Source organism: Salvelinus namaycush, chromosome 14 (genome assembly GCF_016432855.1).
Source record: "Salvelinus namaycush isolate Seneca chromosome 14, SaNama_1.0, whole genome shotgun sequence".
Taxonomy (NCBI): domain Eukaryota; kingdom Metazoa; phylum Chordata; class Actinopteri; order Salmoniformes; family Salmonidae; genus Salvelinus; species Salvelinus namaycush.
The window spans coordinates 26,673,120-26,698,187 of record NC_052320.1 but is presented as its reverse complement, the minus strand read 5'-3'; the positions used below and the strand labels follow the sequence as shown (position 1 = coordinate 26,698,187).

General features: G+C 47.3%; 1 protein-coding gene across 2 annotated transcripts in view; it reads left to right on the top strand.

Annotated features, from left to right (window-relative positions):
* Positions 1 to 25,068, top strand: part of arhgap46b (Rho GTPase activating protein 46b) — a 92,422-nt gene that overhangs the window by 59,435 nt on the left and 7,919 nt on the right. For both annotated transcript variants that reach the window (XM_039008316.1, XM_039008317.1), the window contains exons 3-5: positions 4,492 to 5,881; positions 18,970 to 19,606; positions 20,071 to 20,169. In XM_039008316.1, coding sequence (XP_038864244.1) covers positions 4,492 to 5,881; positions 18,970 to 19,606; positions 20,071 to 20,169 — 2,126 coding nt within the window. The remainder of the gene's footprint in view (positions 1 to 4,491; positions 5,882 to 18,969; positions 19,607 to 20,070; positions 20,170 to 25,068) is intronic.

Below are 25,068 nucleotides of genomic sequence, written 5' to 3'. Positions count from 1 at the left end.
AATCTCTAAAACAACAGACCGCTTTAGTGTAATGGGGTTATTAGAATCACATTTGAAATGACATTTTGACACGAGTACAAAGAGACTATAGTTGAGACAGAGGGAGGAGATTTGCTCTCTGATGTAGAAACCTCACTGCAAATGATGGGTTTCTGTAAAGATGGAGCCGTTTTAGATTGTTTCTCACAATCTATGAGGGTGGGAAGTTAGAAGATAATGACAGTGTAGAGAACAGTCAGTGTGGGTTCCTGTGTGTCTGTGTGTGTGGTCCTGTCTGTCGGTTTGACTTGTCACACTCTAGGAAGGAGGAGCAGCTGCGTGTGGAACAGCTTTGAAAGTTTCACATCCTTTCAGGGCTCATAACTCACACCTGAATGTCCAATCACAGCCCTGACCTGCCAGGCTGCCAACAGATGCTGTCATATCACAGCTCTGTCCTGTGTGGCTGTCGCCAGAAACCAGCCAAACAGAGGCCTGGATTAGAGGTCACCAGGGATCGAATAAGTAATCTGGTCCTTAGGTCACCACAGGGGTCAGTGTTGGTTTGTTTCATCACTAGGGGTCAGCATGTCTGTTTGGCCGTGTGTTTGTCCATGGCCGTGAGAGAGACTACGTCTCTACGGACAGTGTTTAATGTATGTATTTATTTGTGTTTCCTATGTAAACTCTCGATCAGTAGAGGGGGTTCTGTCGTTTTTTTCTGTGCTGTGCTCCGATGTGAAAGCTGTGTTGGTATTTCCTGTTTTCGCTGTGGAGCGACGCCCTTTGAACTCTCCAACAGGCGCTCCCCCAGGACAACCCCACTCTTTACACTCTGGGCCCCATCCCTCGGGGAAACAACAACACATTCACTCATGGATGTTTGTTTTTAATCAATATCCCATAAGGCATTTAGATTTCTTTTCAAAATATTTGTCTCTGACTGCCATAAAGTGTTACAGTCCAATTCCTGTCCACATGGTAGCACCCCACACAACAGGCAGGCACTGAAATCACACAACCTGAACAAATGGCACAACATCGTGGTGCTAACTAGTGACATCAAGGCCTCCACAGTGTCAATGTGAGAGAGACAGAAGACAGAGAGAGAGAGAGAGAGAGAGAGAGAGAGAGAGAGAGAGGAGAGGTATTGTTCTGATAGCTTTATGACTTGTTCTCCCTGAGCATAAAATCTTGACACATCACACCATTGTGTGAGACCTTTTATCTGGTTCTTTGTAGCACAGGGAGTGTCTCTTCGTGAGAGACGGTTGCTATCTGTTGTGCCGGGGTCATAAACGGGCAAATGTTTTGCTGCTGGGACTTTTAGGAGAACTACTGTAATGTCCCTATCTGATACCCCACAGAGTAGAGGCAGCCCAAAAAGCGAGGGAAGGATCGTGGTTGGGGGGGCTGTCAGGGCTGTTTTGGTTCTGCCAGTCACCATGTTTCAGTTGTCCACGGGCCCCAGACACTGTATTTCCTTTGCTGGTTGAAAAGATTGTTGACATTTGGAGCAGCAAGATAGGAGCCACAATGTGTGGGAAAAACCACGAGAGAGAGAGACATTTGACATTTGTAATGTCTTTATTCTTTTGAAACTTCTGTGAGTGTAATGTTTACTGTTAATTTGTATTGTTTATTTCACTTTTGTATATTATCTACCTCACTTGCTTTGGCAATGTTAACATAGGTTTCCCATGCCAATAAAGCCCCTTGAATTGAATTGAAATTGAGAGAGAGAGAGAGAGAGAGACTGAACAAGTGAATGTATGAATCTTTAGGAGGAGAGAAAAGTAGGGAGAGGTGGAGGGATGAAGTACTAGAGAAAAGGTGTGGAGATTGATTGAAGGTTTTCTGTTCTAGCAAGTCCATCAATCTTTGTGAGAAGGAGATAGATGTTGTGAGAGAGGCGGAGAGGAGACATGAGGAGAGAAATAAACAGGTGAGAGGTGGAGACAGACAGAAACAGAGAGTGTACTAGCCTGCGTTAGAGAGGGGGTATTGTAGTGGTGAGAGTATGATCCTTGAGAGGGCAGTGAGTAGCGGAGTACTATGAGAGGAGAGGAGAGGAGAGGAGAGGAGAGGAGAGGAGAGGAGAGGAGAGGAGAGGAGAGGAGAGGAGAGGAGAGGAGAGGAGAGGAGAGGAGAGGAAGCTCAGTGTGGGGAGCAGGCCTCGGGGGGGGGGGGGGGCTGAGAAGGGTGGGTTGTATTGTTTCACATGCTGAGAGTCTATCAGAGAGGAGAGAGAGGCTGAGTTGGAACAGAACAACTCACATTCCAGCTACTGTAACAGGGGAAGGGCCAGGCTACAGCACCGGCCCCCGCCTTTCTTTCCTCCGTCTTTCCCTCTCTCTCGCTCTCCTTTTTTTTACTCCCCTCCCAGCAACTCCACAATAAACGTAGACGCTAGTGGCAGTCTACAATTAAGAGTAGCTGTAAAGAGCTCTGGAGCCTTGACGCCTTCGTGTTTTCACTGGAGACACACACAGCGGGACCTGGGTTAGGTTGAAGACGCTGGCTGAATTAGAACACCATCCTCTCTCTGGGACACGCTGGCAGAGGTCGGCTCTTGTTTGTTTTGTTTTCGTCAAGGAGGGGGTGTAGCAGGGTTCACACGGGTACTGAAGGGACCCCCCGCCGTTACAGCGGTGTCCCGTGCCAACACAGAGACACGAGGTGGGGGGGGGGTAAGTTACCTTCTGATCTGTTGCGGGGGAAAAGACCACCTTCCACCTCTCATTGTGGGTCTTTACTCAGGTAATGCTGCGTGTAAATCCCTTGACCTGAAGATGATGTGCTTATGGACTGAATATTAGACACGGCAGACTCAGACTGTACAGAGCTGTTGTGTTGTGCTAGTTTTTTTTAAATTAAACCTCATTTTAGCCTTACTCAGCAGAGGCTATTTGAGTCAGATGGATTTGTTCTAGAAGTGACAGCGTGTTTACTGATGGTGGGAACAGCTATTAGAAAAGTTTCCGTCGGTGTGGCTTGCTCCACTGTGTCTTCGCCTCTGTGGGATGTGCTCGGGTGGGTTTCCCGGCTGAGAGAGGTGTGGGGGGATTTTGAGTGTGGTTATGCTGTTTTTACAGTAAACATTAAGCTGTCGTCTGAGCAGGCTGTTGGAAGAAAGGGTATGTTGTGTGAGAGGAGGTGAGAGTAGAGGGCTGGTTAGATTAGCTAGTTGGCACTGAGAGATTATCCGGTTGCTTGTGGAGTGTGCAGGGCTGTAAGCAGGATCTGTGGTCTGCAGGCTGAGTGGGCTGCAACACTAATGGACCAGAACACCCAGGGCATTGATGCAGGATTAGGGACTGAAATTCCACTGCCCTCTGAGGGAACAGGGGAGGAAACGCAGCCATGAGTGTGGTTGAGGTGGTGTGTTTGTGCGCGTGTGTGTGTGTGTGTGTTGAGTGGTGGGCAGGGGTGTAAATGGGGCTGTAGTTTTGATGGCTTGATTTGGCAGACTGTACTGTTGGAATAAAGTGGTTGAATTCCTGTTTTCCCCAGTGTAGAGACCTTTCCTGTTGTGTTTCTACTACAAACACGGCTGTGGTATTCTGGAAAACGAGTATGTGGGGGCTTGTGGGTATTGCTGTTTTGATAAGCTGAGTAAAGGTTTTGCTGGGAAAGGTGTCTTCATTGTTTCATTGTGACACTTTCTGGAGTCAGATTTAGTTTCCATGCCCTGATTATGTACTCACAATATGGCCATGTTGTTGGAAACTAAACCAGCACTGTCTCACAGCCACTGTCGCACTGCGTCAGACCAGACTTGATCAGATCTCATATCTGTCTCACAGCTACCTGTAGTCTCATACCTGCATCTCATACTCTCTCTTAGTTTCACAATACGAGACAAATACTGTTGAGAAGATATTGCCCCTGGCCCTACTGTAGGTTTGTCCTTCACACAGACCGTGGTTGCCATTACTGTAACACCTAGAGACCTCTCTCTATCTGAGCTGTGGAAGGTCAGAGGGTTTAAAGCCTCTGACTGAACAGAGGAATGTGCAGAACGGATTCCTGCCAGTTCTGGCATATACTTTCTTCTCAGTTAAATATGAGCAAATTGGCTTTGAACAGTCATATATTTACCCACCAAGCAGGTCTACTCTAACTTATTGTTTATAATGTGCATGGGGGTATATTTAAGCATTAAGGCCTGAGGGGGTGTGGTATATGGCCAATATACCACGGCTAAGGGCTGTTCTTAAGCACGACGCAACGCGGCGTGCCTGGACACAGCCCTTAGCCCTGGTATGTTGGCCATATACCACAAACCCCCGAGGTGCCTTATTGCTATTATAAACTGGTTACCAACATAATTAGCAGTAAAAATTAATATTTTGTCATACCTGTGGTATACCACGGCTTTCAGCATTCAGGGCTTGAACCACCCAGTTTATAATACATTTTTGTTCCCGATTTTTGGTGTCTTTGAATGTGTTTTATGTGTAAATATTTGTTTTTTTATTCACCCCAAAATCTTCCTCTCTTCTGTTCCAGGGACACAGGTCAAAGATGGCAGCCTGCTCCAGGGTCGAAGGCAGCCATGTTAGTGAAGGTGAACAGCATTGGCAGGAACCAGTCTGTGGTGCCCGCTAGCGCCCTGCACCTCCTCCACCACAACAACATCAGCCCTGGAAGCCCTGCTGTGTACCAGGTCCACTCCGACAGACTCAGCCCTGCAGGCAAGATGGCTTCCCCCGTGGACCCCAAGCAAGCCATCCACCTGAAGAAGAGAGACAATGGTAACTTCTGCCTGGTGATGCCCTCCACTGGCAGCAAGGTCTATCAGACCCCCCAGAGGTCTCAGGCTTGCACCCCCAGGCCCTCCTCGCCCCAGTACGGTGCCACTCCGCCCATCTATGATGAACCCCCCATGGATCCACCTATCTATGATGAACCCCCCATGGAGGTGGAGGGGGCCCACCTCCTGAACAGGCCCTTCACACCCTCCACCAGCCTACAGAGGGTCCGCCAGCCCCAATCCCACCCCCAGAACCAACCCCAGCAGCAGCCCAAGCTTCTCCAATACCCAGCCTCTCACCTGAGCTCCAAACACAAGAGAAACCCCTCCGCCACGGATTACAGCCCCGCTGGACGGGAGTGCATCAAACACATGGTCAACGTGGACCCTGCCACCTGCAAACAGAGCCCCTTATCCCAGCCTATCCAGACAGAGCAGGGCCCTGCCCCAGAGCCTGACCTGCCCCCCTCTCCATCCCCTTCCCCAGCCCCAGGCGTGACCCAGCCCAGGCCCAAGGAGGTGAGTCTAGAGAAGAAGCAGTCGTGGCGTCTCCTGGAGTCCAGCGCGAGGAAGAACATGGAGGCCCGACACAGCCGACAGAACAGCCTGGCCTCCCAAGAGTACCCGGCGCCGGCGGCCGTCACCTACCAGGACTCAGGCTACTCTACGGGGCCCTCGCCCAGCCTGAGGAGGAAGAACCGCAGGAGAGCCCTGGGCGGAGGGGCTGGGGGTGCAGTGCAGGGCCGGCCAGGCTCGGTGGGCAGCACTGGGGAGCTCAGTGCCCTGAATGAGAAGCTGATGGCAGAGATGCGGGCAGTGGTGAGTCGCTCAAACACCCTGCGTGGCAGCAAGGCCAGCCTGGACACAGAGATGTCTGAGGGGTCTGTACCACGGGCCCGTTCCCCCTTGAACTCCCTAAAGAAGCACGGGGGCCGCAGCGCCTCTCGGGAGGACATCAGTGCCAGTAACCGCTCTCTGTACCGGGCCGGGAGCGGGAGTAACCACGGCGACGTGCCCCTCTCGCCCCTGGTGTCAGACGGCATGGTGCGTCAGAAACGGACCTATGAGAAGGTGGACACTCTGGAGAAAAGCATCACCAGCCAGAACAGCCTGTCCTCCCCAGAGCCCCCCGTGTCCCCCTCCCAGGTACGGTACAGCCCTCCTCTCAACACTGTGTACTGAAGGTGTTCGTGACTGTTGTACTTGCCTTATCTGTGTCTTAGCATTCAGACCTCTTTGTGTATACACAGTAGAAGACAGAAGGGGCCTGTTCCTCTGGCATGTGTGTAGTTGAGTGGGGATATGTTGACATGTTAGTGTATGTGCCAGGCGCCTGCTGAGTTCCAGGGCCTCTCCAGCCTGCTGTGTTGTGTATAGAACAGTGTGGTGACATATGAAAGGGCAGTCTGTGTGAGGCTGAAAGGGTGGGTCTGCTCTGTACTCTCTCTGTCTCATGTGACGGGGCGTGGGCTGATTATCCTCGTTAGCTGCGTAACTGCAGGTCAGCTGGAATGTCTGCCATCCTTGCCCTTTATCTCTCTTTAATACTGAAGATAGATTGTGGCTTCCATCAATGTAATTGTCTGCATCATTTCTAATCCCCCATATATTTTTTTGTAAATACATACTGTATATAAAATATATATTTTAAAATATATGTTCCTTTATTATTTTCCACTAACTCTACCGCCCCTCCCGATAATTGGAGTAAACTAACAGACAACAACACTTAGGCTTCTATTTCCAGTTTATATATACTACAGTTGAAGTCAGAAGTTTACATACCTTAGCCAAATACATTTAAACTCAGTTTTTCACAATTCCTGACATTTAATCCTGGTAAAAATCCGCTGTCTTAGGATCACCACTTTATTTTAAGAATGTGAAATGTCAGAATAATAGTAGAGAGAATGATTTATTTCAGCTTTTATTTATTTCATCACATTCCCAGTGGGTCAGAAGTTTACATACACTCAATTAGTATTTGGTAGCATTGCCTTTAAATTGTTTAACTTGGGTCAAATGTTTCGGGTAGCCTTCCACAAGCTTCCCACAATAAGTTGGGTGAATTTTGGCCCATTCTTCCTGACAGAGCTGGTGTAAATGAGTCAGGTTTGTAGGCCTCCTTGCTCGCACACACTTTTTCAGTTCTGTCCACAAATTTTCTATAGGATTGAGATCAGGTCTTTGTGATGGCAACTCCAATACCTTGACTTTGTTGTCCTTGAGCCATTTTGCCACAACTTTGGAAGTATGCTTGGGGTCATTGTCTATTTGGAAGACCCATTTGCGACCAAGTTTTAACTTCCTGACTGATGTCTTGAGATATTGCTTCAATATATCCACATAATTTTCCTGCCTCATGATGCCATCTATTTTGTGAAGTGCACCAGTCCCTCCTGCAGCAAAGCACCCCCACAACATGATGCTGCCACCCCTGTACTTCACGGTTGGGATGGTGTTCTTCGGCTTGCAAGACTCTACCTTTTTCCTCCAAACATAACAATGGTCATTATGGCCAAACAGTTCTATTTATGTTTCATCAGACCAGAGGACATTCAAAGTACGATCTTTGTCCCCATGTGCAGTTGCAAACCGTAGTCTGGCTTTTTTTATGGCGGTTGTCACGATCGTTATGAGACGAATGAGTGGACCAAGGCGCAGCGTGGAAAAAAGACATCTTCTTTTAATGAAGAAAAAACAAACACTTATTAAACGAACAAAAACAAACGATCGTGAAGCTAAAACGAACTAAGTGCACACATGCAACATAGAACATAGACAATTACCCACAAACACCTAAAGCCTATGGTTGCCTTAAATATGGCTCCCAATCAGAGACAACAATAAACAGCTGTCTCTGATTGAGAACCCAACCAGGCAACCATAGACTTTCCTAAACACCTACACTGAACACAACCCCATACATTCTACAAAACCCCCTAAACAATACACACACCCTAAACTAGACACAACACACAAACATCCCCCATGTCACACCCTGACCTAACTAAACTAATAAAGAAAATCAATATAACAAAGGCCAGGGTGTGACAGTACCCCCCCCCAAAGGTGCGGACTCCGGGCGCACCACCAAAAGTCTAGGGGAGGGTCTGGGTGGGCATCTGTCCACGGTGGCGGCTCAGGCTCTGGGCGTGGTCCCCATCCCACCATCGTCAATCCCCGCTTTTGTAGCCTCCTCCCAATGACCACCCTCCAAATTAACCCCACTGGATTAAGGGGCAGCACCGGACTAAGGGGCAGCACCGGAATGAGGGGAAGCTCCGGACTAAGGGCCAGCTCCGGACTGAGGGACGGCAGCTCCGGACTGAGGGACGGCAGCTCCGGACTGAGGGACGGCAGCTCCGGACTGAGGGACGGCAGCTCCGGACTGAGGGACGGCAGCTCATGACTGGAGGGCAGCTCATGACTGGAGGGCAGCTCATGACTGGAGGACAGCTCATGACTGGAGGACAGCTCATGACTGGAGGACAGCTCATGACTGGAGGACAGCTCATGACTGGAGGACAGCTCCTGACTGGAGGACAGCTCCTGACTGGCTGGCGGCTCTGGCTGGTCATGGCTGGCCGACGGCTCTGGCTGATCCTGTCTGGCGGACGGCTCTGGCTGATCCTGTCTGGCGGACGGCTCTGGCTGATCCTGTCTGGCGGACGGCTCTGGCTGATCCTGTCTGGCGGACGGCTCTGGCTGATCCTGTCTGGTGGACGGCTCTGGCTGATCCTGTCTGGCGGACGGCTCTGACGGCTCGGGACAGACGGGCAGCTCTGACGGCTCGGGACAGACGGGCAGCTCTGACGGCTCGGGACAGACGGGCAGCTCTGACGGCTCGGGACAGACGGGCAGCTCTGACGGCTCTGGGCAGACGGATAGCGCAGGCGATTCTGGGCAGACGGACAGTGCAGGCGGCACTGGGAAGACGGCAGACTCTGGCCGGCTGAGGCGCACAGTAGGCCTGGTGCGTGGTACCGGAACTGGAGGTACCGGGCTAAGGACACGCACCTCAAGGCTAGTGCGGGGAGCAGCAACAGGGCATACTGGACCCTGGAGACGCACATTAGGCCTAGTGCGTGGTGCCGGAACTGGTGATACCGGGCTGGGGACACGCATCTCAGGGCTAGTGCGGGGAGCAGCAACAGGACGCACAGGACTCTGGAGACGCACAGGAGGCTTGGTGCGTGGTGCCGGAACTGGTGGTACCGGGCTGGAGACACGCACCATAGGGCGAGTGCGTGGAGGAGGAACAGGGCTCTGGAGACACACTGGAAGCCTGGTGCGTGGTGTTGGCACTGGTAGTACTGGGCTGGGGCGGGGAGGTGGCGCCGGATATACCGGACCGTGCAGGCGTACTGGCTCCCTTGAGCACTGAGCCTGCCCAACCTTATCTGGTTGAATGCTCCCCGTAGCCCGACCAGTGCGGGGAGGTGGAATAACCCGCACTGGCCTGTGTTGACGAACCGGGGACACCATGCGTAAGGCTGGTGCCATGTATGCCGGCCCGAGGAGACGCACTGGAGACCAGACGCGTTGAGCCGGCTTCATGGCACCTGGCTCAATGCCCAATCTAGCCCTGCCAGTGCGGGGAGGTGGAATAACCCGCACCGGGCTATGCACACGTACAGGAGACACCATGCGCTCTACCGCATAACACGGTGTCTGCCCGTACTCTCGCACTCCACGATAAGCATAGGGAGTTGGCGCAGGTCTCCTACCTGGCTTCGCCACACTCCGTTGTAGCCCCCCCCCCCCCCCCCCCCCCCCCCAAGAAATTTTTGGGTTTGACTTGCGGGCTTCCAGCCTTGCTTCCGTGCGGCCTCCTCATATCGCCTCCTCTCGGCTTTAGCTGCCTCCAGCTCTTCACGAGGGAGGCGATATTCTCCCGGTTGTGCCCAAGTCCATGAATCCTGTATGCGCTGCTCCTGCTGCTGCTTGACACGCTGCTTGGTCCTTGTTTGGTGGGTAATTCTGTCACGATCGTTATGAGACGAATGAGTGGACCAAGGCGCAGCGTGGAAAAAAGACATCTTCTTTTAATGAAGAAAAAACAAACACTTATTAAACGAACAAAAACAAACGATTGTGAAGCTAAAACGAACTAAGTGCACACATGCAACATAGAACATAGACAATTACCCACAAACACCTAAAGCCTATGGTTGCCTTAAATATGGCTCCCAATCAGAGACAACAATAAACAGCTGTCTCTGATTGAGAACCCAACCAGGCAACCATAGACTTTCCTAAACACCTACACTGAACACAACCCCATACATACTACAAAACCCCCTAAACAATACACACACCATAAACTAGACACAACACACAAACATCCCCCATGTCACACCCTGACCTAACTAAACTAATAAAGAAAATCAATATAACAAAGGCCAGGGTGTGACAGCGGTTTTGTTTGGAGCAGTGACTTCTTCCTTGCTGAGCGGCCTTTCAAGTTATGTTGATATAGGACTCGTTTTACTGTGGATATAGATACTTTTGTACCTGTTTCCTCCAGCATCTTCACAAGGTCCTTTGCTGTTGTTCTGGGATTGATTTGCACTTTCCACACCAAAGTACATTCATCTCTAGGAGACAGAATGAGTCTTCTTCCTGAGCGGTATGATGGCTGCGTGGTCCCATGGTGTTTATACTTGTGTACTGTTGTTTGTACAGATGAACGTGGTACCTTCAGGTGTTTGGGAATTGTTCCCAAGGATGAACCAGACTTGAGGAGGTCTACAATTTTTTTTCTGAGGTCTTGGCTGATTTCTTTTGATTTTCCCATGATGTCAAGCAAAGAGGCACTGAGTTTGAAGGTAGACCTTGAAATACATCCACAGGTACACCTCCAATTGACTAAAATTATGTCAATTAGCCTATCAGAAGCTTCTAAAGCCATTACATTTTCAGGTATTTTCCAAGCTGTTTAGAGGCACAGTCAACTTAGTGTATATAAACTTCTGACCTACTGGAATTGTGATACAGTGAATTATAAGTGAAATAATCTGTCTGTAAACAATTGTTGTAAAAATTACTTGCACAAAGTAGATGTCCTAACCGACTTGCCAAAACTATAGTTTGTTAACAAGACATTTGTGGAGTGGTTGAAAAACGAGTTTTAATGACTCCGACCTAAGTGTATGTAAATTTACGACTTCAACTGTATATACATTTTACGGACACAATGTATTTTACAATAGTTATCTTTTGTTTGTTTTTAGTCCCATCGTTCAGCTACCCTCAACCCCTCCCATCTATCTCTGAAGACCACACCATTTTTCAACTATGCTGTGTTGTTTCTCAAAAGTTCTGAACCGTTCTATTCTCATAGTTTCTACAGATTGTAAATTAAACATACACATTTTTGCTAAGAGTATTATTATATTATTGACTATGATTTTTTAAATCACCCAGCAGTGCTATTTGCAGAGTTAGCTCAAGGTAAATGTTGCAATTCTTCATCCATTCCTGAACATGCAACCAAAAACAAGCTACCAAACAAATTATCTAATGATTCTGTCTCAACGCAGCAAAATCTGCAGAGCTTGGATGGTAGTATCCCCCATATTTATAACATTCTATTGGTGGCAAAAATGTTGTATAATAATCTTAATTGAAAAATGTTGAGTTTTAAATCCAGCGTTGTTTTATGTATCAGTTCATAAACCATGTGCCATGGAATTGGTACATCGAAAATCTCTTTCCAACTATTTTGCGATCTATATGGCACAGCTGTCAATTTTTTGTTGAAACTGATATCCTTTTTTATTTGTCTCACCCCATTCTTGAACATTGGGAGAGACATTCTTACTAATCTGCTACAGAACCAGTTTGGATTTAAGTATGACTTTTGTATGACTGACGCCTTTAGTGGGAGGTCTAATGCTTTAATATATAATCATTTCTGCCCTCTGAATTCATATTCATTATATAGGCCCGCTTGAAGTTCCAATTAAAATTGACGATTTTTTGCTTATATCATTTAAAATACAGGTCACTAGGTGTAGGGAAACCATAACAAAATAGGTAAACTGGGATATGACTAAAGAGTTAATCGGGGTAAACTGGGACATGACTAAAGAGTTAATCAGGGTAAACTGGGACATGACTAAAGAGTTAATCAGGGTAAACTGGGACATGACTAAAGAGTTAATCAGGGTAAACTGGGACATGACTAAAGAGTTAATCAGGGTAAACTGGGACATGACTAAAGAGTTAATCAGGGTAAACTGGGACATGACTAAAGAGTTAATCAGGGTAAACTGGGACATGACTAAAGAGTTAATCAGGGTAAACTGGGACATGACTAAAGAGTTAATCAGGGTAAACTGGGACATGACTAAAGAGTTAATCAGGGTAAACTGGGACATGACTAAAGAGTTAATCAGGGTGATTTTTCCACAAATAGAAAGCTATTTTCCTTTCTGTAACTTTCTATTAAAATGTATTGTAGTGAGATAATTTCTCTCTTTCGGGATATGATTACCGAATATGTCCACTTCATGGTCAGAACATTTTATTAGTAAACTACATGGTACATGGTAATCTATCTATCTATCTATCTTTCTATCTCTCTTTATCTATCTCGCTCTCTCTCTTTATCTATCTCGCTCTCTCTATCTCTCTCTCTCCATCTATCTCGCTCTCTCTCTCCATCTCTCTCCCGCTCCCTCTCTCTCTCTCCATCTCTCTCTCTCTCTCCCCATCTCTCTCTCTCCCCATCTCTCTCTCTCTCTCTCTCTCTCTCTCTCTCTCTCTCTCTCTCTCTCTCTCTCGCTAACAAAATAAAGCTCTCCCCTTTGTCCTTGTTAGCGTTATAGGCAGTTCTATGGAACAACACTTGCTCTTCCCATGTTGTGTTGGAGATGTGGCAGTGTGTAGGCGATTCTGAGGGAAGGCGTTGTGAGGCAGCAGTCGTCTCTGTGTCTCCCTGTCGTCTTCTCTCTGGGATCCACCTCCCTCTTGCCTCAACCTTCAGGAGAAAATAATGGCCACTGTCGACATCCTGTCGCCCTAGGAACAATGCAGAAGAAAGCTGCTCGCTCTCAGTTTCCTGTTGCCAAAGTCTGTGTTCCATTCCAGGAAAAGGGCTTTGCATCGGAGCTCCTCAACTCACATTGGGGTTGTTTTTAATCACGTTTTATCTGTCTTTTCCTGTGAAAAAAATGACTTAACGTTGATGCAGTGTGTTTTATAAATATTGTGCATGAGTGTGTATAGTAAATCAAACAGAATTCTGACAATGACAAGTAAAGACGTTTAGCTGGTTTACAGAACAAAAAAGTTTATTTTAGGCTTAGGGGTTAGCTTTAGGGTTAGAATTCGGGTTATGGGTTAGGTTTAGGGTTAGAATTCGGGTTAGGGGTTAGGTTTAGGAGTTAGGGTTAGGGAAAATTGGATTTTCACAAGTACAGTAATACCCTGCTGTGTGTGTGTGTGTGTGTGTGTGTGTGTGTGTGTGTGTGTGTGTGTGTGTGTGTGTGTGTGTGTGTGTGTGTGTGTGTGTGTGTGTGTGTGTGTGTGTGTGTGTGTGTGTGTGTGTGTGTGCGTGCACACGTGTGTGTGTGTGTGTGTGTGTGTGTGTGTGTGTGTGTGTGTGCAGGTCAGCTGTTGGTTCACCTGCACCAGCCCGCAATTACTAATAACCCATCCACAAACAACGACTATATGTGATGAAGTGAGCATCTGAGGCCCATAGCTGACCCTATAACACTCTAATATAGAACATGCGTTTTAGACTACAGTCGGAGACAGTTGACATTTTTTGGGGACGGGGGTGGAGGATTTCTCTGCCTGATTTAGATATGTTTCTGCTTATAATTCCCGACATTTTGGTAGGCTATTTGTTAGTCAACTTGTCTATAATTAGATACATGTAGCTTCTCTTTTGTCATTATATGATGCCCTAGAAGACTGAATAAACCCTTGCTGAACAGAATAATGTCATAAATCAATAGAATGATGATGACATTGGTGAAGTTCTCTGTCATCGCTGCTTCTTCCGCGGAGCAAAGACGTTTAGGGAGTGAGAATAAAATACAATAACTCAACCAAAAAAAATATATATATATGTATATATTTTCTGTGCAAAATTTCCAAATGACATCAGTTTGATGGGTGTAAGGAAATAAACAGATGTGAAAACAACCCATCATGTTTCTGATAAGATTTCAGTTTGGCTTAGATGCATATTTTATGTGGTTGAAATACTATCAGATTCAGCTTTTATGACGCTGATAAAGATAGCAGCCCCTTAACAGACAGCATCGAACTGCACATTCGTATTCTCTCAAGATACTGAAAGAAAGAAATCATATTTCTCTACTCCTGTTCCATAGTAAAAATGTTGACTACATTAGACATATCATTTTACAGCAAGAAATGCTTGATTCAGCAGGAGGTAATATGAAGGCTATGTAAGATGGCTATAGATCTACAGTTTCTATTTAACTCATCTGAACAGCAGGCTACAGTTCCCTTGACGTGCCATAGGCCTATTTGAAGTCCCCATCGCCTCACAATCATCACACATAACATACTGTAGCTGGTACTGCTTTCATCGTCTTCTACCACTTCACCACATCTTACCCAAACATTACAGTTCTGGCCTCCCTTCTCTTTATTTTCAACTCTCCTTGTCGCAGCTTTTCTCTTATTGAATTCAACTCTGACATTGTCCTTTTTGCCTCCTTGGGTGGATGTTAACTTTTCAGTACGTTTCCAAAAGCATTTGGAGATTGGCGTGTAGGCTATTTGGCGTGCGTAAAGTTAGGCCTTAAAGCTTGTGCACTAATGCCAGATAGCCTAAATACCTGAATGTAGCCTATAGATATAAATTGCACAAGAATGATACATTTATAATTTTTTATACATTTATGGATTTTTGTTAAGGTATTCGTTTCTCTTTATTCAACCCGCCCTTCAGCCACACAATATTTAATGACCCTAATCCCGTCCGCCCTGCGGATATGACCGCAGGGGACTGTGGGTTATGAGCCAACCCACGCTTCGCAGTGTGCGTGTGTGTTTTCATTTGGGTTAGCCTAGTTTCTCAGTGTGCCTGGTTACATAGGCAGAGAGTTGTTTTTGTCAAAGGCTTTATCAACTCAAACCACATCCACCCCCATAACTTGTAGGCCCGCTCTTCTACCTTGACTCTGAACAGCACAGCCTGTATGTACAAACTAAAAAGAGAGAGCAAGGACTCACCCAGGCTGATTACACATTTGCGGTAGACAGGAAAAATAAAGGAGCTTTGATGGGGGTGGCTGAGCGCTCCGCTCCCCCACGCAAAGAGCCATCCATAAGGTGGCTTAGTCACCTCCACCAAGGAAACACTGCATGCCTGGAGAAGCTCTCCTGAAGAGGGAACGAGAGAAGAAGACATAGAGAGATATAGAGAGGCAGAGGAAAAGAGAGATACAGAGATAGAGATTACTTTCTGCTCTCAGCATCTCTCAGGTGAGTCAGTGATAGACTTGCAGGGTCTCATGCCAGTGAAGTGCTTCAGGATCATGTTTTGCTCGGTCAGTGAGTCAGAGAGATGACGAGTGAGATGGGAAACAGTACGGGGACAGAAACACTGAACAGTGGGATCGTGATCGTTACTGAACACGGCAGAAACTAGGTCACCCTGCAGAGTGGAAAGTGGTGAGTACCAAACAACGTACCCTGCCTGCATCCACCAGACTAGACCGGAGGACCATCACTGGTGTAAAATGTGTGTGTGTCTGTGTGTGTGTATGGCGAGATGGTATCATGCAGTTCAGTGAAAAGAATGGCCACCAACCACCCAGGTAGAAGGAAGAGATGGGAAGAGTCTGTATACCAGATATGGTAAGATAGAGGAGATGACACAGAGAGTGGGAAACAAAACACTGTTCTTCCATGTCTCAACAGATCTTATCCTGGCTGCAGTGTGTGTTGTGTTGCGCTGGGCTTGGGGACTGTGTATCTTTGCTTCAGAGCATTAATCAGAGCAGTACTGTTACTGTAGGCGGTGGGATGGAGGTTAACTGCCTCTGTTTGTCAGCAGTGTGTTGTTGGTGACTCATTCAAGCTGAGTATTTGAGACTTATTTTCCCACACTAGCGCTTAGCGGGGGTCATGCTAGCTCCAACCCCATTCATCCATCCGCTATCCCAGCTGGGCCACATCACTCGACAACTGGTGCATACTCTAAACTCTGCTCTGTTCAATAAAACGCACCCTTACTCAATTTTTCATTTCATTTTTTATACTCGATCTGAACGACCTTATTAGAATTGTTGGTTTCATTCCAGGACTATTTTTATTGCATAAATGGGGTAAAAAGTTTCTGGCAGCCGAAATGAAGCCAATCCCTCGTTTTCGAGGGGAAGCGTTTATTTTTTTCTCAGACAATAAGCATTGGGGAGAAGGTCCAGGCAGTCCCACTCTCCACCAGGCTGGTTACTGGCTGGGAGGAACAGAGTAATTAGTGTGGATACAGCCCAGCAACCACTACAAAGGCACCAGAGTCCTAGATTTATGGCTCATTGCTCTGGTTCACTGGGGATAATATCATGCCTAGAAATGGGATCACTTACATTCATGATTTACAATACTGTAGGCACTTCTGAGTTGTAGACTCGTCTTGTACACTTTTACTGGGTATGTATACTTACGTGTTGGTATAGTAAGTCTCCAGTGAGAGGATAGGTTACTGACTGTCAAAACTGAAAGCGATGGCCATCTTGAATGGCCTCAGATCCTCCGAGCTGAAAGCAGGTTTGTCTTATGGATGTGTGCATGTACCAAGTGCTCCAATGGGCTCCTATATGAAACTCCTACTTTATGCAGATGAACACACACTCATGTAGAAATAACGTATGCGTGTTTCACTGTTTGTTGTCAGGTGTGTGGGAGAGTAACTTGGCAGAGGCAGCCTATGCTGTACAGGGAGACTGGGGCTGAGGCTGTATGCATGTCGGTTGCATTGGCCTTACTGAAATGTGGTTCAAGCCCACAGAAGCCATATCATTCACTGTAGTATATGGAGCCTGACTTAACCCCCATGGAAAGTACTCTCCCGAAGGCCTCCAGCAAGAATGCCGGTCGGGAATGGAAAAATGAAGGGGGTCCTAAATAACCCGACATCAGTAATTAGCAGGATTGGTCTGTAATAGTGGTTCTTTTGTCAAACACTAATGTAAAAACTAACACAATTAACCAGGATTTATTTGAACACAATTTGTGGGAAATGTGGCGTTAAGACTGGGCGTCCTAATTTCTGGAGCTTTGGGAACCTGTCCAAACAAGTTAGGCCAAACTCTCTCTTGTCTGTGTAACTTGTGAGTGTTTGCCACTGTCCCTGGCTAGCTGTGCCTGGTTTGAAGGTACCCCTGCTTGCCCTGACCCTAAATGTGCCTGAGGAGCAGTGTCTTGCCCTGTTATCTGCAACCTTGTCTGGGAGAGGACATTGTGATGCCCAGGACACTGCTGAGCCCTATCACACCACACAGGACACTGCTGAGCCCCGTCACACCACACAGGACACTGCTAAACCCAATCACAGACTATCACACCACACACACACACTGACCAGGAAGACTAGGCACTGAGAGCCATCTGGGGCAAACAGAGGCAGAGGAAATGAGAGTGAGAGGTAGTGGACTAAATGAGGGAGAGGAAGAGGAATTACATGAGAGATGGAAAGAGAGAGGAAGAAGGGATTGATGGATCTCAAAGCACTATGAATACCTGTGACAGGCAGCAGATGCAGCCATTTGAGTTAAAGGGAATGGATTGTTGGGAAATAAAGAGGGGGGAGGAGAGAGAGAGAGAGGTTAAGGCCAATGTTGCGTGGCCAAAGCCAGAAAGTCTTAATCTTGTGTCTCCTCCGAGAACTAATGGTTTGGCACCCAGTAATTCCCTCAGGCCTCCCTCACGCTTAATTACCCAGCTAACAAGCCTTACACAACCCCTTTTTTATCTTCATCTGAGACTGTTTAACCAGCCACTTCGATACGGTTACATCATGGAAATTCAGCATTGGCCACTAAGACCTCTGTTTTCAGCTTAGACTTATTTGTGACTGGTACCTCCATGGCCGTGTTTTATACTGTGCGATTAATACAAATGATGTGGGTTTGGAGAAAGGCTGTGTTGGCGTTAGCGGGTCGTAGAGGAGCTCCAGACCTGCTGAGGGGGTTAGGGTTGGAAAGCTTTGGACCTGGGCTATGGAAAAATATACCAGTTATACTGCTGACCGACAGCCCACATGGTTCATATCACCATTCTGCATAGTTTACTGCACCGCTGAAAACATTCTAATGCTGCTTTTGTTTTTAATACGACCACATTATGAAGGCCGTACTACATAGGGACGTATGTCTGTTAGGGCTGGTCTGTAAAATGGGGGTACCATCCCTAGACCCTACCCAAACAGCTCTGCCAGAACGTTAATGAAACCCCTGGTATCTGTTTAACAGATCTGTCAGACTTCTGCTATAGTGTGGTATTACATTGTAAATATGACATCATATGATGGATATGAATGTAAAGCCCATATGTCAAGGTTATTGTTGGTTATTACAGTTTGTTCTTCTTTAGGCCGTGTAATTGAGTCTGAAGAAGATTTTGGTGACACATTAGTGTTGGTTCAGAGGCAGACTCACTATTGTTATGATTGGGTTTGAATTAACTGGATGTTCCAGAGATGGAGAACCATGGTAGCTATTGGGGATTTGATATGATTCATTCCATAAAGTGGACAAATTGATATCATATTATTAGATTAGTGAAAGTAGTTTAATTTGTATTTGTTAAAGGCCCAGTGGCAGTGGAAGTGTTGTGGCGTGAGGGAAGGGAAGCAGACAGGAGAAGGATACAGAGAGTGGGGGATGGATGTTATGTTACCGTATGTGTTTTGATGCCATTTCCATATTGGGTCACCTATTTCTGGAGTGGGATCTGTGTGAGTGATTCCAGGTTCTACTCTGAGGGGGAATGAGTAAACGTATCCTACAGTACGCACGCACGCACGCACGCACGCGCACACACACACACACACACACACACACACACACACACACACACACACACACACACACCACCATAATGCACATGCTCTATAAACCTTTGCAGCATCAGACACATACCATCAACAAACAGTAATTCACATAGGATTCCAGCTGTAGCGTTTGTCTATGCCTTGAATCTTCCTCTCCCTCCCTCCCTCCCTCTGTTTTCTTCTCCAGGCAGGAACACTGGAATCCAAGGCCCAGTCGGAGTCCTCATCACACGGGGGAGGTAATGGTCACGGGGGCACCCGGGGATCCCCCCATAGAGTTATCGTGACTGGAGACAGAGGAGAAGGTGGGGGAGGTGGAAAAGGAGGTGTGGGTTACCAGTACCCTTACACCACCCTCTGCAAACCTCCTCCAGACGCCAACATGGTGGACTGGGCCAGTAAGAACCTGAACCAGCACACTCAGGGCCTGTTCCGCCGCCGCGTCTCCATCTCCAACATGCTCTCCTGGAACAGGGGCTCCATTAAGAAGCCCATGCTGATCACCAGCGACCGCACAATCAAGAAGGAAGCCTGTGAGATGTTCAAACTAGCCCAGGCCTACATGGGGGACCGCCCAGCCCGGCTGGAGCGCCGTCACGCTGCCCTGCTGGTGGTCACTAAGTGCTGGGGCATGCAGGGCCTGAGGGACGAGTTGTACGTCCAGCTGGTCAGACAGACCACTGACAACCTGAACCTGAGGAGCCTGGAGGCCGGCTGGGAACTCATGGCCATCAGCCTGGCCTTCTTCTCCCCCTCGCCCAAGTTCAGACGCTACCTGGAGGGGTACATTCAGAGACATCTGGAGCCCTCCAACGACAAGAAGAGTGAGTGGCAACACCGCTTCTATTGATAAAATGTTTTTTTTCTGTTTATATAAATCTATGAATGTTTTTCTGTGTTTACCATTGGTTGTGGGTTGGTGAAGGTTGGTACTTGTTTCCTGTAGCTGCGGATTTTTGGTGTTTTGGGGGTAAATTCGTTTGTTTGATTTGACTAGGGTGCATCCAGAGGTGTGTTTATGTTTCCGGTATTCCCGTGTGGTCAAAAACAGCCAGTTGATATTGGTTTTCCAGCTATTATTATCTGGGATTCAGGCCAGATCAAACAGGATGCAGCACTGGAAAAGTGAGAAAAAAAGAAAAAAAGGAGGGGGAGTAAGGTTAAAGTTGAGAGAGCCCAGCACAAAACACCATCATCTGTTTTTCACATCTACACACGAAGAAGAGTTATTGCGATAAATCTTTAATCAAATAACGTTTTCACTTTCCGCCGTGTTTGCCACTTACAGTCATGCAGCACATTATGGAACAACAGGACATGAAGAACAAGAAGAATTCAAAGTCCCGGAAGAAGAGGAAGCAGAACAATGAGGAGGAAGAAGAGGAGGGTGAGTTTCACTACGGCAACACTTGTTCATTCACACAGGAGAAAAATTGAGCGGGAGGATTAACCCCACAGTGTCACCCTCTTAGAACAGACACACTCACATGAGAGATTAACTAGCTCTGTTTCTATATGAGATTGATTGTTGAAGGTATTGCACACATTTGCATCAGCACAACGCTTTTTAAATGAGAGTAGCAGAACCACACAAAGGAGCCTTGAGATCCAAACGCCAGGGCGTCCTGTTTCCCTCTGTGCTGTATCTCTGTTGCCCAGCTGAGCTGGCTAGCACACGCTGCCAGTCGTCCTCCCTGGCCCTGTCTCCTAACCCTCTGGCCTACAGAACATTAGTGACGCTGTCTTGGCCTTGGCTGAGGATAGCTCTCTTTAGAGCGAGCGGAGACACCACCTACCTATAGGAAATATTCTCACATATACAGTTGAAGTCGGAAGTTTACATACACTTAGGTTGGAGTCATTAAAACTCGTTTTTCAACCACTCCACAAATTTCTTGTTAACAAACTATAGTTTTGGCAAGTCGGTAAGGACATCTACTTTGTGCACGACACAAGTAGTTTTTCCAACAATTGTTTACAGACAGATTATTTCACTTATAATTCACTGTCACAATTCCAGTGGGTTAGAAGTTTACATATACTAAATTGACTGTGCCTTTAAACAGCTTGGAAAATTCCAGAAAATAATGTCATGGCTTTATAAGCTTCTGATAGGCTAATTGACATAATTTCAGTCAATTGGAGGTGTACCTGTGGATGTATTTCAAGGCCTACCTTCAAACTCAGTGCCTCTTTGCTTGACATCATGGGAAAATCAAAAGAAATCAGCCAAGACCTCCGGAAAAAAATTGTAGACCTCCACAATTTCCAAACGCCTGAAGGTACCACGTTCATCTGTACAAACAATAATATGCAAGTATAAACACCATGGGACCACGCATCCGTCATACCGCTCAGGAAGGAGACGCATTCTGTCTCCTAGAGATGAACGTACTTTGGTGCGAAAAATGCCAATCAATTCCAGAACAACAGCAAAGGACCTTGTGAAGATGCTGGAGGAAACAGGTACAAAAGTGTCTATATCCACAGTAAAACGAGTCCTATATCGACATAACCTGAAGGGCCGCTCAGCAAGGAAGAAGCCACTGCTCCAAAACCGCCATAAAAAAAGCCAGACTACGGTTTGCAACTGCACATGGGGACAAAGATCGTACTTTTTGTAGAAATGTCCTCTAGTCTGATGAAACAAAAATATAACTGTTTGACCATAATGACCATCGTTATGTTTGGGAGGGAAAGGGTAGATGCTTGCAAGCCGAAGAACACCATCCAATCTGTGAAGCACTGGGGTGGCAGCATCATGTTGTGGGGGTGCTTTGCTGCAGAAGGGACTGGTGCACTTCACAAAATAGATGGCATCATGAGGCAGGAAAATTATGTGGATATATTGAAGCAACATCACAAGACATCAGTCAGGAAGTTGAAGCTTGGTCGCAAATGGGTCTTCCATTTGATCCCAAGCATACTTCCAAAGTTGTGGCAAAATGGCTTAAGGACAACAAAGTCAAGGTATTGGAGTGGCCATCACAAAGCCCTGACCTCAATCCTATAGAAAATTTGTGGGCAGAACTGAAAAAGCATGTGCGAGCAAGGAGGCCTACAAACCTGACTCAGTTACACCAGCTCTGTCAGGAGGAAGGGGCCAAAATTCACCCAACTTATTGTGGGAAGCTTGTGGAAGGCTACCCGAAACATTTGACCCAAGTTCAACAATTTAAAGGCAATGCTACCAAATACTAATTGAGTGTATGTAAACTTCTGACCCACTGGGAATGTGATGAAAGAAATAAAAGCTGAAATAAATAATTTTCTCTACAATTATTCTGACATTTCACATTCTTAAAATAAAGTGGTGATCCTAACTGACGTAAGACAGGTAATTTTTATTAGGATTAAATGTCAGGAATTATGAACAACTGAGTTTAAATGTATTTGGCTAAGGTGTATGTAAACTTCTGACTTCAACTGTAGCAGAAGTATAAGTAAACAGTAGCTGTTTGTTATAAAGAAGCTGTTGGGTGAGTGTGCTTCCTACTACAGACCACTGCTACTTTCATTGTGCCCGTGTAATTGTTCTACAGCTAGCAGCACTCTCTGCATGGTCAGTCAGTGACATACTCTGACTCACCCCAGCTCTCTGTGTGTCATGACATTCCTGTTCATGTTGTTTGATTCTGAGGATTCATTTGACCAATCAGATGGCTCCTCACAGCTGTGTCCCAGCATTAGGGCCCCTCTCATGATGCAGCGTTCTGCCCCGAGGCCAAACGCACCGCGTCTCCCACACCAAGACCCAGCCTCAGACACCAGACCACATCACACAGTTATCCGCAGCACTGCTACCAGCTGTACTAGTACTGTGACAGAGTGAGTCGACTCACTGCACTACATCATCAACGAGACTATAGCGCATGGGAGAGGTGGAGAGAATTGAGATGGTTGTTGACTCACTCCCCGCACTGCAGTAGAAACCAGTTAGTCATACTCCACATCCGCTCTGGAGTGTTGGCATCGAGGACAGAGGACCTACTGTCTGTGGGAGACTGTTTGTTTGTACTGGAGGGTTGGGTGATCCATACTCTTTTACAGATATGGGACACTGGACAAATGACCCAGCTTCCTGTGATCCAGACCCCAGTCTACGACAGAGGCCCCATGATATGGGCTCGAGTCCAGGTAGAGATGAAGGGGGAGGGGTTTGATGGGGACGGTCGTAGGAATGTCTTGACGGGGGGGAGATGGCATCTTTATGGGCTTCACCAGCTGCCTCTCCGGGCCCAGGCTGCTGAGTGGGCATTGTTATAGGCAGCAGTTTGGGGCCTCAGATCCAGCTCTTCATCAAAAGAAGAGAAAGAGGGCGTAGAAGGTTTGTTTAGGTAGTGCCCGACTTCTCTGTGGCATGTTTAAGAGCGTGTGGCTGACAATGGCTGGGGAGGCCTGTGCAGCCAGGCATTGTGGTGGCAGCAGTGGGCTGTCCTGGGAAAGAAGCTCCCAGTAAAGGGGGAGCGTGGGCAATATGAGTGGGGTGGATGGGGCCTCTTCTCCTCTCTGTGGAGGATGGAAGGTTGGCACCACCACTTATTTGTATGCAAATACTCTCTTTAGGTTTTCTCTACCTTTTTTTCTCTGGCCCTGGCTGTCCTGTTTAGCATTGAACACTAAGCTGAGGCTCAGGCCACAGGCACAAACAGGCTGCTAGTGGAGAGTAATAAAGAGACCGTTGCTCTTTTATGTCACCTGCTTTATAGATGCCCCCCATCCCCCACATCTATTTCTCCCTTTGTCTTTTATGCATGCATACATACAGTACATACAGATCCATCTAGCTCTCTCTTTCTCTCTCTCTTTCTTTCTCTCTCTCTCTCTTTCTCTCTCTCTATCTCTTTCCTTGTGGTATTATACAGGAATTACACCCCCCAGGCAGTGTTTATTTTGTATTTAATATTGTTTTAACTAGGCAAATCAGTTAAGAACAAATTATTATTTTACAATGACAACCTACCCAGGCCAAACCCTCCCTTAACCCGGACAACGCTGGGCCAATTGTGCACTACCCTATGGGACTCCCGATCACGTCCGGTTGTGATACAGCCCGAGATCAAACCAGGGTCTGTAGTGACGCCTCTAGCACTGAGATGCAGTGCCTTAGACCGCTGTGCCACTCGGGAGCCCTTGTAAAATCAACACAGGACACTCTTTTAGAACTATGGGTCTTAACAGTGGTGTTCATACCAGCTAGCCCTCTACGCTGCCTGGGCTATGTGCCTCAGTAATATCACCTGGCACAGAGGGGAAATCAGTCCACCGCTCCCACATGCTTGTCATTCCAACACTAACACAAGACAGGAGAAGGACGGAATGATCAGGAAGAAGGAGAAAGGATGAGGAGTATGCCACAGCAACAATCAGAGGAGAGGAAAATACATTCAAGATTGGGAGGGGCAGAGCAGAGGAGTGAGGACAAAAACTGGTTGAATCAATGTTGGTTCCACACCATTTCAAGAAAAACATTCAGTGTGATGATGTTGGATCAATGTGGAAAATTGATTGGGCTTGTAAGTCATCATCAACGTAAGGGGGATAAAAAAAATCACACTACTTTTTACCTGAATCCAATGAGAGGGTACATTTTTTGTTGTTGATTTCACGCTGAATTCACATTAGCTGACAACTCAACCAAATGTCAATCAAAACTAGACGTTGAACTGGTGTCTGTGCCCAGTGGGAAGTGAATAAAAGAGGATGAGAGGAGAAGAGAAGACGAGGGATCTAAAGAGAATACTGTAGGGAAGAAAGAAAGGACCTGGAATTTCAGCAGCAGTCCCAGCAGCAGTCCCAGCAGCAGACCCAGCAGCAGTCCTCGCAGCCATCCCAGCAGCAGTCCCAGCAGCAGTCCTAGCAGCAGTCCTAGCAGCAGTCCCAGCAGCAGTCCTAGCAGCAGTCCTAGCAGCAGTCCTAGCAGCAGTCCCAGCAGCAGTCCCAGCAGCAGTCCCAGCAGCAGTCCTAGCAGCAGACCTAGCAGCAGTCCTAGCAGCAGTCCCAGCAGCAGTCCTAGCAGCAGTCCCAGCAGCAGTCCCAGCAGGAGTCCTAGCAGCAGTCCCAGTAGCAGTCCCAGCAGCAGCCCCAGCAGCAGAGACAGCAGCAGTCCCAGCAGCAGTCCCAGCAGCAGTCCCAGCAGCAGAGACAGCAGCAGGCCTAGCAGCAGTCCCAGCAGCAGAGACAGCAGCAGGCCTAGCAGCAGTCCTAGCAGCAGTCCCAGCAGCAGTCCCAGCAACAGTCCTAGCAGCAGTCCCAGCAGCAGTCCCAGCAGCAGTCCCAGCAACAG